Here is a 13067-nt window from a genome sequence, read left to right as displayed (position 1 = left end):
ATTTATTTTTAAAAAAAGATGAACTTATCCAAAAATATTGAAATTGATCCAAAACCTCCAGTGCTCCTGTTCACACCTATGCATTGTTATTTAAATAGTCCATTGAAATGCAAGAAAATAAAAAAACATACCTGCAGTATTTTTGGATAATGCAGCGCACCTCAAGGCACAAATATAGCCAGATTCAGAGAGAGCGCCGCATCTTTAAGGCGGCGTAGCATATCGTATTTACGCTACGCCGCCTTAAGTCAGAGATGCAAGTACTGTATTCACAAAGTACTTGCCTCCTAACTTACGGCGGCGTATCATAAATGGGGCCGGCGTAAGCGCGCCGAATTTAAATGAGGATGAGGGGGCGTGTTTTATGCTAATGGGGGGTGACCCGACGTGATTGACGTTTTTTATATCCCAGTGTGCATTGCTCCAAAGTACGCCGCAAGGACGTATTGGTTTCGACGTGAACGTAAATTACGTCCAGCCCTATTCACGGATGACTTACGCAAACAACGTAAAATTTTCTAATTTCGACACGGGAACGATGGCCATACTTAACATTGACTAGGCCAGCTATTTGATGGAATAACTTTACGCCGGAAAACGCCTTACGTAAACGGCGTATCTTTACTGCGACGGGCGCACGTACGTTCGTGAATCGGCGTATCTAGGCATTTACATATTCTACGCCAAACTCAACGGAAGCGCCACCTAGCGGCCAGCCTAAATATTGCACCCTAAGATACGACGGCGCAGGCTGTCGTATCTTAGCTAGGTTTAAGTGTATCTCAGTTTGAGAATACACTTAAACTTACGACGGCGCAGATTCAGAGTTACGTCGGCGTATCTACTGATACGCCGGCGTAAATCTTTCTGAATCACTAATAATGTACATTCACATCTTTTTTCATGCATCTTTCTCCACACTGTATATGTGTGTTAGGTTGCCATTTAGAATGAATTAGAAAAGACACACAGTATTATACCATATGAACTAGCGCATGCAACAGTGTGAAGGTTCCTTATAGCATTTATTTATGTAAGCTCCGCTCACCTCTCTCTGGCAGAATCCTTTTCCTTTGCCATGCCCTGTTAGATTTAGCTTGTGTATGTCATATGAATGGAGCCTGGAGAGAGTTTCAATGAGAGCAACAAACATCGCTTTTCTCTCTGCAGGGCTGACATTATCAAGAAGGACATTTCGGAAAATACGACCCTGTAAAAGGCAAAGTAACACTAGTTTTATGAAGTTGCAAAAAATTTACTAATAGCACACATGCACTTAATAATAGCAGCACATTGTGAAACCAAGTAAAACAACATAGTCTAATACTTGTGTGACTTGGCTAACCTCCACATGTGCCATCACATAGAATTCGGTTCCAATCACTGTCACATCATTACAGTATAATAAAGTCTTCGGTACCGGGAATCCAGCGTCAAATAGCGCTTTTTGGACTTCATATATGCGCTCAATCTAAAAAAACAAAACAAAAGGTCATTCTTGGTTTTATGCAGAATCATTAGCACAATCATTTACAGCAGCGGGAGGGAGAGTCAGGGCCGGATTAACATAGGGGCTGATGGAGCTGCAGCTCCAGGCCCCTTTCTCAAGATAGGCCCATTTGCCCAAAAAAAAAAAAAAATCAGAAAAAAAAAAGATCGACTTTGGGGGTTGTAGCTCGACGACCAGAGGTCACATAAACACCACATTTGGGGGGTAGGCAGTTGAAGACCTACCCCACAACTGGTCAAAATATGGGACGGCTATCATGCTTGCACAGCCTGTCAGAAGCTACATTCAGAGCGGCCAATATAAATACAAGCTGACACACTCTGCCGACTGATAGGAACACAGGGCCAGATTCACAAAAAACTCCGGTGGCGTAACGTATCGTCTTTACGTTACACCGCCGCAAGTTTTCAGCGTAAGTGCCTGATCCTCAAAGCACTTACCTGTAAACTTGCGGCGGTGTAACGTAAAGCCGTCCGGCGCAAGCCCGCCCAATTCAAATGGGGCGTGTACCATTTAAATTAGGCACGCTCCCGCGCCGGACGTTCTGCGCATGCTCCGTTCGCAATTTTCCCGACGTGCTTTGCGCAAAATTACGGCGGCCCGACGTGTTTGTGAAAAAATTCAAATTCGACGCGGGAACGACGGCCATACTTCAACATGGGCTGTGTAAAGTTAAGGCATGAAAAAACATGACTAACTTTGCGACGGGAAAAAAAGACTTGCAATGACGTAATGAACGCAAAAACCTTTGTGGATCGCCGTAAAACCTCATTTGCATACCCGACGCTGGAAAACAACGCAAACTCCACCCAGCGGCGGCCTAAGTATTGCATCCTAAGATACGACGGTGTAAATCAATTACACCTGTCGGATCTTAGGGCTATCTATGCGGAACTGATTCTATGAATCAGCCGCATAGATACGACAAGAGATACGACGGTGTATCAGGAGATACGCCGTCGTATCTCTTCTGTGAATCTGGCCCACAGTGCTTATAATAATTATTTGTATATTACTCATGGTAATTACTCCCTTGCCACCCAGGCCAATTCTGACACTTCTCTACTACATGTAAAAATCATCATTTGTTTTTTGCTAGAAAATTACTCTATGGTGGTCTTTGCACTTTTTATGTTGCACGGTATAGAGCTGCACGATTCTGGCTAAAATGAGAATTGCAATTTTTTTGCTTAGAAGATAGATCACGATCCTCTCACGATTCTTGTGGCGTAACATCATCTTTCACATTAAAACAAAAAAAAAAAAATGGGCTAACTTCACTGTTTTGTTTTTATGGTTTGTATTATTCATTGAAATGGGCAAATGCAGTGTGACATTAAATATTGCAACAATAGCCATTTTATTCCCTAGAGTCTCTGCTAAAATATATATAATGTTTGGCGGTTCCAAGTCATTTTCTAGCAAAAAATATTGCTTTTTAACTTAATTTTCTTTACAGCGCCACATACACCCAAGAGGGTGTGCCTAAGGCTGCATTCACATCTAGGCGACAAAACGCCTGAAGCGCAACGCCCGTGCCGCTGGAGGGGAGAATTTCCATTGATGTCTATGAGATGGTTCACATCTCAAAAACGCCGTACGCCTGCCGCCTGAAAACAAGTCCCGGACCCTTTTTTTCAGGCGGCATTGGCGTTCGGCCATAGACATCAATGTGTCTATGGCCGGCGTTACAATGTGAATGGAGCCTAAGCGCTGGAAGGAGATCCGCTGATCTGTTCTGAACCAAAAAGCAATCTAAAGAAAGAAAAAAAAGGGACTACGTAGACGAACCGGTGGCTCGTGTACATAGATAAGAGGACAGAGGGCAGGGGAGGGGAAGAGGACCAAGGTAGTTTGATTAGGGGTGGTCAAAATCAACTTGCCTCAAAGAGGAAAGTTTTCAGGGCCTATTTGATCACCTCTGCGGTTTTTATTTTTTGCGCTATAAACAAAAATAGAGCGACAATTTTGAAAAAATATTTTTTTTTTTTACTTGTTGCTATAATAAATATCCCATTTTTTTTTTTTTTTTAATATTTTTTTTCTCAGTTAAGGCCGATATGTATTTTTCGACGTATTTTTGTAAAAAAAAAAAAAAATCGCAATAAGCGACTGGTTTGCGCAAAAGTTATAGCGCCTACAAAATAGGGGACAGAATTATGATTTTTTTTTCATTATTTTTTTTTTTACTAGTAATGGCGGCGATCTGCGATTTTTATTGGGACTGCGATATTGCGGCGGACGTATCGGACATTTTCCACACAAATTTGGGACCATTCACATTTATACAGCGATCAGTGCTATAAAAATGCACTAATTACTGTATAAATGTGACTGGCAGGGAAGGGGTTAACACTAGGGGGTGAGGAAGGGGTTAAATGTGTAGCCTGGGTGTGTTCTAACTGTGTGGGGGGTGACTGGGGGAGGTGACCGATGCTGTGTCTCTATGTACAAGAGACACAGATCGGTCTCCTCTCCTCTAACAGCACGTGGAGCTCTGTGTTTACACACAGAGCTCCACGTCCCTGCTGTTACCGGCTGTGTCACCGACGATCGCGTGTACCCGGCGGACATCGTGGCCGCCAGGTACACGCATCGGGTCCCAGCGATGCGGCGGCACAGTGGTTACCCGCCGCGCGCCCCCCAGTGGCGCGTGCGGGTAATGCTTTCAAATGACATCCAAAGACGTCCAGTTGGCACCTGAGAACCGCGCTGTTGACGTCTTTTGTCAATAGCGCGGGTCTCAAGTGGTTAAGCACAAATTTCTGATAATTTTATGGAGAGGACTAAGAAGATATAACCATGCCAATGGTGCAGCAGAACCCCCCCCCCCCCCCCACAGTTGCCAGTTGCAGAATGCCGGCCGCTTTATGGGGGCGCTAGACTAATTTGCTTCTCAGCCCAGTCCGCCCCATAAGACTGTCGCTACACTAACAGTGTAGCGCAAGCCGGCGGGGACTCTTTCCGTGCTGCCCCCTTGCAAAGTGCTGCCCTAGACCTGGACCTTGTTGGCCTAGGCCAGGATACAGCGCTGGGCAGATGAGGGAGGTAGGAGGAGGAGCGGAATTTGTGTGAAGTTTACTATCAGTTTGATAAAACAGGCTATAATAAAAAAAGGTGCAAACATCTACAAACTCTACCTTACCGAATTAACTCCTGGTACAACTGGGTCGCAAGCTTCCTTTCGAAGAACACATTTATTTGGACCCTTCTCTAGAGAAAACATAGCGTTGGACGTCCCGGCTCTAAAAAAGAAATGAAAAGTTTCTTAATTTATTATTCATAGTATATGACAGTGTTTTCCAAAGAACAATATGTGAGCCACTGCTGGTATTCATGGTTAAAGATGAGTTTGGATGTGTTGTGATGCTCTTCCAAACCTACGTGACTGACCCTGACAGGAATATGTCACTTGAATACGTGAGGCTAGGGGACGGAATGACCCCACCACAGGAGACTGGGCCATTATAGATGACAACTTCCTGGCGGACCCATCCACATGGGTTCTGAAGAGAGCCAAGTGTGAGATTTATAGGCAAGACTACCTCTTGGGAAAGTAGCACAAGAGAAGCTTTTTTTTTTTAATCATTTTTATTGGATTTTGAAAGCAATAAAAGTAGGGGAACCAAGTCAAAAACAGCATAGTGGACGCAGCCACCAAAAACACCAATAAGGTGCAGTCACAATGATAAAAAATAGTTCTCAAAGAAAGAAGAACAGAAATAAAATAAAAAACACACAACAGAACAATTCAAGGTACATTTGCATTCAAGTATTACCAGCAGCAAAATATAAAAATGGGCTTTAAAAGTGGCTTTTTTTTTTAGTACACACAAAACTTTATTTTTTTGAGTTTTGGATAGCGTAAGGAAGGGTTAAGACCCCTTTTAGGTCATTTCTGCCATAGGGTAATTTCCCATTGGGAATATTTGCCTTTTCTTCCTGTCCCATAGAAACACCAGGAAGTGAAAGGAAAGCTCTGTAAAATCCTAGACAGTTGTCACCACAATGTTCTCATTGGGGGCCTTTAACACACATTACATAGTTGCCAAGTGTCCTGATCTGGCCAGGAAAATCACAGATTTTAAAACACCTTGGCCCAGATTCACAAAGGAGATACGACGGCGTATCTCCAGATACGACGGCGTATCTCCAGATACGCCGTCATATCTCTGAGTTGTGCCGTCGTATCAATGCGCCTGATTCTTAGAATCAGTTACGCATAGATTTCTATTAGATCCGACCGGGGTAAGTCTCTTACACCGTCGGATCGTAACTGCATATTTACGATGGCCGCTAGGGGCGTGTACCCTGATTTACGCCTAGAAATATGTAAATCAGCTAGATACTCAAATTCATGAACGTACGCCCGGTCGACGCAGTACAGATACGCCGTTTACGTTAGGCTTTTCCCGGCGTTAAGTTACCCCTGCTATATGGTGGCGTAATGCGGCATACCAATGTTAAGTATGGACGTCGTTCCCGTGTCGAATTTTGAAAATTTTACGTTGTTTGCGTAAGTCGTCCATGAATGGGGCTGGACGTAATTTACATTCACGTCAAAACCAATGCGTCCGTTTGGCGTATTTGGAGCAATGCAGACTGGGATATGTCCACGGACGGCGCATGCGCCGTTCGTGAAAAACGTCAATCACGTCGGGTCATGGTTATTTTACATAACACACGCCCCCCTGTTCCAAATTTGAATTAGGCGGGCTTACACCGGCCTATTTACGCTACGCCGCCGCAACTTAAGGAGCAAGTGCTTTGAGAATACAGCACTTGCACGTTAAAAAGTTGCGGAGGCGTAACGTAAATCGGATACGTTACACCCGCGGAAAGATACGTGGATCTACGAGAATCTGGCCCGTTGTCCTGGACTGCATCCCAGAAATCATAGCCAATCACAGACAGTGACAGCAGGTGCCTGCAGATGACAGACAATGTGTTTCACAACCTGTTACACATGCGGGTCAGAGAACCCTACCCCTTCTCCCTCCCTCAGCAACTGATAAGGCAGAGCTCAGGGAATCACTCAATGCCGCAGGTGCAGAATGGCACGGTTTTTCACATCAGGGCACACATGCTGGGGAAAGAGATCCTCCCCCAGTAACTGATCAAGGCACTCAGGGACTCACACACAGCACAGCCAGATGAAACAATTCCACAGCAGATGGTGAGGCTTGCAAGAACTACTTAGTGTGTAAATGGTCGGCAGAGTAGGGGCTTGCATGGGGTAAATGCCAGCTGTCAAAACTGAGCGGTGATGTTAGGGGTGGGCGGGACCGGAGCTGCTGTCAAATACCAGCCAATGGGATGGGGATAGGGTGTGCCTCTACCCTTTTCTCAAGCAGCCCAATCCAGGGAAAGGCAAGGATTTATACAAAAGCATCAATAGGAAGCTGAAAGCTGACAATAGCAGAAAGGATTTAGCAGAACAAAAGGTGTATGGGAAAAAGTGAATTAGAGTGCTACTGCATGTGTATTTCACAAAGGAATATGTAAACAAGTCAGAAATATGTGTACATATGAGATAGAAAAAAAGTTCAAACTAAAACACAAATGCATGCTAATCTCCCTTTACCCCAGATAAATGCATACACACCTCCACCCTTAACTGAAATCCAGGAACCTCAGCATCTCCACCACCATGCAATGGTCACGCTTGATTCCTCTTTCATTGAAGCATGCACTATACTTCAGTGGAGGAGTAATTCTTATCGTTGTATGGTGGTTTCCTGGATATCATTTAAGGGTAAAGGTGTGCATGCTTCAGTGGAGGAAGAATTAATTGCAGATAGAATTGAGTCCCTGGATTCCGGACTGTACATCATGTTTTGAACTGGGATACTTATAGATCCAAACCCTAGTATGTAAAGCCATGCAAAAATGTGAGGTGCTATATACTGCATATGCCTGCAATAAACAAATTAATATTCTAAATTATATACTAAAGTTCTCCATGAAGCCTAAGTGGGATATAGGAGACAACACACAGCACTAGGAGGAAGGCCCAGTTGGAGCATGTCATTGATCACTGGTTAGTGAGCCCCGTGGATGAGGACCAAAGACTGTTATGATCCTCAGTTACCCTACATCACATCCACTATGTAAGTTCCGGACAAGCGGATTACAGCGAATAGGAGTACAAGGCAGTGATGAGAGCCCTCAGGCAGCCCCTTATATGCTGTAGTACCAATACCTAAGTAGGTGGCGTGGCAACTATCTGGACAAAGTGCCTGTAGTGTGCTATACTCTCATACTTCACTGTCTCATACTGAGAGACTATACTGGTCCTATAGACTGTATGTTGGCCAATAGGCATGCCGTTTGCCCTAACCATCTAACTATACATATCTGTGGGAACTCTGTAGGAACCAGAAGTATTTAACCTCTGTACTATATTTGCCATTCTACATTACAGTGAATCAGTTGCAATCCCACAGTGACTTGGCGCCTGAGCATTAACGCTGCAGTGAATGCTCTGGGAAGCATCAATGAGGAGTGAAGCCTGTCTGCATTGATGGACAGCGTTCAATATTTTATTATGTGATGCAATAACACCAGCGCTCGTTCATGGTGCTCCTGATTCTGCTAAATTAGCTGTGTGAATGTTGGCTTGCGAGTTTGTATGAGGTTCTGAGCTCAGCTGAATGCTTTTAATTTGTGACAACGTTGTCTCCTATTTTAAATTTGGTGCCCTGGAGGGTTGTCGGCCAATAACGGCAGACCTTATTGCTGTATAAATTTGTTATCTATAATAACGTTTTTTTGTACTTTCATAATCACTGCAGTTGGTTCATTAATACCTTCTTCTTGAGTGGCCACTCTTGACCCTCTGTTTTTGTATATTCTTGTGAAACCCCACCTATATTAAATGAATGCCTTGCCCCAAAGTACATGCTCCACCTACAGTGGCATTCTGGACACACAGAAAAAAGGTGTCCCTAAAAACCTTTTTCAAATGTTAGCAACTATGGCATTATGTAGTGTGTTAACATGTCATGTGTTAAAGTGGATGTAAACCTGATTCATGTCATTTGAGCTGGACACATATCAGCAGTGTTTCCTTACCTCTCTTCAAAGCACTAAGTCCCATGGCTTTCTCCTGCTCTGTTATCAGCATGATCACTTTTGACAAGTTCATAGTCTACTGAGATAAAACGAGCCTGAATTTTTTGTCAAGGTAGGTTGCTATATATGGATTAGCAGAGAACTGAACTATTCACAAAACAGCTCTGCAAGTCTCTGCCTATGTGGAGTGAGGGTGTGTGCACCTTTCCTCCAATCAGCTGTCTTGTCTGTATGCCCAGACCTCACTTGCAGCACTGAACAGGAAGAGAAATCTCCTAGCATGATCTGCACTTTCTAAAGAATATTGCCAGCTCAAGACAGCAGATATGCATGTAAAACTTATGTAGGGAGATTTGTTTCATCCCTGTGTATCATCTGAGGCAGTTCACTTCACTGGATATACAGTGATGAAAATAAGTATTTGAACACCCTGCTATTTTGCAAGTTCTCCCACTTGGAAATCATGGAGGGGTCTGAAATTGTTATTGTAGGTGCATGTCCACTGTGAGAGACATAATCAAAAAAAAAAAAATCCAGAAATCACAATGTATGATTTTTTTAACTATTTATTTGTATGATACAGCTGCAAATAAATATTTGAACACCTGAGAAAATCAATGTTAATATTTGGTACAGTAGCCTTTGTTTGCAATTACAGAGGGCAAACGTTTCTTGTAGTTTTTCACCAGGTTTGCACACACTGGAGGAGGGATTTTGGCCCACTCCTCCACACAGATCTTCTCTAGATCAGTCAGGTTTCTGGGCTGTCGCTGAGAAACACGGAGTTTGAGCTCCCTCCAAAGATTCTCTATTGGGTTTAGGTCTGGAGACTGGCTAGGCCACGCCAGAACCTTGATATGCTTCTTACAGAGCCACTCCTTGGTTATCCTGGCTGTGTGCTTCGGGTCATTGTCATGTTGGAAGACCCAGCCTCGACCCATCTTCAAAGCTCTAACTGAGGGAAGGAGGTTGTTGCCCAAAATCTCGCAATACATGGCCCCGGTCATCCTCTCCTTAATACAGTGCAGTTGCCCTGTCCCATGTGCAGAAAAACACCCCCAAAGCATGATGCTACCACCCCCACAGTAGGGATGGTGTTCTTGGGATGGTACTCATCATTCTTCTTCCTCCAAACACGGTTAGTGGAATTATGACCAAAAAGTTCTATTTTGGTCTCATCTGACCACATGACTTTCTCCCATGACTCCTCTGGATCATCCAAATGGTCATTGGCAAACTTAAGACGGGCCTTGACATGTGCTGGTTTAAGCAGGGGAACCTTCCGTGCCATGCATGATTTCAAATCATGACGTCTTAGTGTATTACCAACAGTAACCTTGGAAACGGTGGTCCCAGCTCTTTTCAGGTCATTGACCAGCTCCTCCCGTGTAGTCCTGGGCTGATTTCTCACCTTTCTTAGGATCATTGAGACCCCACGAGGTGAGATTTTGCATGGAGCCCCAGTCCGAGGGAGATTGACAGTCATGTTTAGCTTCTTCCATTTTCTAATGATTGCTCCAACAGTGGACCTTTTTTCACCAAGCTGCTTGGCAATTTCCCCGTAGCCCTTTCCAGCCTTGTGGAGGTGTACAATTTTGTCTCTAGTGTCTTTGGACAGCTCTTTGGTCTTGGCCATGTTAGTAGTTGGATTCTTACTGATTGTATGGGGTGGACAGGTGTCTTTATGCAGCTAATGACCTCAAACAGGTGCATCTAATTTAGGATAATAAATGGAGTGGAGGTGGACATTTTAAAGGCAGACTAACAGGTCTTTGAGGGTCAGAATTCTAGCTGATAGACAGGTGTTCAAATACTTATTTGCAGCTGTATCATACAAATAAATAGTTAAAAAATCATAAATTGTGATTTCTGGATTTTTTTTTTTTTTGATTATGTCTCTCACAGTGGACATGCACCTACGATGACAATTCCAGACCCCTCCATGATTTCCAAGTGGGAGAACTTGCAAAATAGCAGGGTGTTCAAATACTTATTTTCCTCACTGTATGTGAGGGTTTATATCCACTTTAAGACTGCCTATTGAAATGGATAGGCTGTCAATACACCAAAAATTTACCGTGACCTGATTTTTGTAATGCGGAGCACTACCATGCTGCTACGCTAGCATGCCATTCAAGAAAAAAGACACTGGAACACATGGTATGTGCATTACCATGACATATGAATCTAAATGGCAAAAAAGGAGAGAAAGGGCTTTAGATACATTTTCATTGAACAAATATTTAAAACTTTAGTAAGCATTTTATTTGTGGGGGCAGACCAGTAAAAATGAAATTTTTGAAGGTATACTGAAGCATGCTAAATAACAGAACAAAACATAAAAATGTAGTCGAAGATTTGCTTGGCAATACTTTATTTATGTGTGTCTTATTACTTAAAGGGTCACTAAAGGAAAAATTTTTTTTAGCTGAAATGACTGTTTACAGGGCATAGAGACATAATAGTTAACTGATTCCTTTTAAAAATGATTAAAAATTGATAAAAAAACAATCATATAATGTGCCTGCAGTGTAGTTTCGTTTTTGCTGTTGTTTGCTGGTTCTCTGATGTACAGAGAGCCACTAGAGGGCAGTCAGCCAATAGAGAGCAGTGATACTTTGTCTAAAACTCCTCAGCACCAATCCAGTTTCGTTTTACACACAGTAATCACACCTCCTTGATTAGTGACCACCGTGAGAAATCTCCCAGTACTGTGGTTATCAGGAAACAGGCAACCAGGAAGTGTCCAAAACAGAGAGGATTTACAGCAACATCAAAGCAAAAACGAACAATGAGGACATGAAACCAGGACTGCAGCAAGGTAAAGGAAGCTATTTAGCTAAAAAAAAAAATTCCTTTAGTGTCCCTTTAAAGTGTAAAATAGATATTGGGCACATTGCACTGTGTTAGCTTTATGGCATAACTTTTTGATCATTGTATACTATCAGTAAAAATGTACAGCATATTGAACTTTATATTCATAATTTTTTCATATGCACATTGGATATTTGTATAGCGTTGCACTTATTTTTTAGTTATTCTGAATTCCAAGATGGCGCCGTCGCGTCCATACTGAAGGGGACTCCACGAGGCACTGATAGGATGAAGGACTTGGGATCCAAATCGCTCAAGCCCCAGCGGACCCAGCGTAAGGACACACCCAGGGATATATTATACTACGCCCAGAAGCTGTCTGGGCTCCCAGGGGCAGAGCAGATGATCCTCTCTAAGGAGACTTTACATCAGCAGTCGGGGGAGTAGACACAAGCAGCCATCTTAGCTAGTTACTATGGGGAAGAGGAGGCAGATCAGGCAGAACTACTGGCCCGACTGAACACAGCTCTGAAACAGTTGAACTGGATCAACCCATCTTAGCAGACATTCTTTGGGCGGTGAACAACTGCACTGCCTCTGTGAATACCTTAACCACTTGACCACCAGGCCTATTCTGGCACTTCTCTCCTTCATGTGAAAATCACAATTTTTTTGCTAGAAAATTAATCAGAACCCCCAAACATTATATATTTTTTTTAGCAGACATCCTAGGGAATAAAATGGCAGTCATTGCAATACTTTTTGTCACACCGTATTTGCGCAGCGGTCTTACAAGCGCACTTTTTTTGGATAAAAATCACTTTTTTGAATTAAAAAATAAGACAACAATACATTTTGCCCAATTTTTTATATATTGTGAAAGATAATGTTACGCCGAGTAAAATGATACCCAACATGTCACGCTTAAAAATTGCGCCCGCTCGTGGCATGGCGTCAAACTTTTACCCTTAAAAATCTCGATAGGCGACGTTTAAAAAATTCTACAGGTTGCATTTTTTGATTTGCAGAGTAGGTCTAGGGCTAGAATTATTGCTCTCACTCTAACGATCGCGGCGATACCTCACTTGTGTGGTTTGAATACCGTTTTCATATGCGGGCGCTACTCGCGTATGCGTTTGCTTCTGCGCGCGAGCTCGTCGGGATGGGGCGCTTTAAAAAAAATGTTTTTTGTTTTCTTATTTCTTTTTATTTAGTTTTATAATTTTTTACACTGAAATAAAAAAAAAAAAAAATTGATCACTTTTATTCCTATTACAAGGAATGTAAACATCCCTTGTAATAGAAAAAAGCATGACAGGTCCTCTTAAATATGAGATCTGGGGTCAAAAAGACCTCAGATCTCATATTTAGACTTAAATGCAAAAAAAAATAAAAAAAAATAAAAATGTCATTTTTTCAAATGACAAAAAAAAAAATGTTTCTTTAAGAGGCTGGGCGGGACTGATGTTTTGACGTCACTTCCGCCCAGCAGAGCTATGAGTCCCGTCCCCGCTCAGCTGCCGAACACATCCGATCCCCTCCGCCGCTACCGACGGCTCTGGTAAGCGGCGGAGGGCGCGGGAGAGCGGCGGGAGGGCCCCTCTCAGGCCACCGATAACGGCGATCTCGCGGCGAATCCGCCGCGGAGACCGCCGTTATCGTGTACACC

At 43.2% G+C, this 13067-nt stretch overlaps 1 protein-coding gene across 1 annotated transcript in view; it reads right to left on the bottom strand.

Moving 5' to 3' along the window:
- The window catches only part of LOC120940335 (acyl-CoA dehydrogenase family member 11-like), a 113311-nt gene that overhangs the window by 54725 nt on the left and 45519 nt on the right, over positions 1-13067 (bottom strand). The window contains exons 2-4 of the mRNA XM_040353114.1: positions 4656-4755; positions 1346-1471; positions 1049-1210 (exon numbers count right to left, since the gene is read on the bottom strand). Coding sequence (XP_040209048.1) covers positions 1049-1210; positions 1346-1471; positions 4656-4755 — 388 coding nt within the window. The remainder of the gene's footprint in view (positions 1-1048; positions 1211-1345; positions 1472-4655; positions 4756-13067) is intronic.

This window comes from Rana temporaria, chromosome 5 (assembly GCF_905171775.1).
Source record: "Rana temporaria chromosome 5, aRanTem1.1, whole genome shotgun sequence".
NCBI lineage: Eukaryota > Metazoa > Chordata > Amphibia > Anura > Ranidae > Rana > Rana temporaria.
This window is presented reverse-complemented; position numbering and strand designations above follow the sequence as displayed.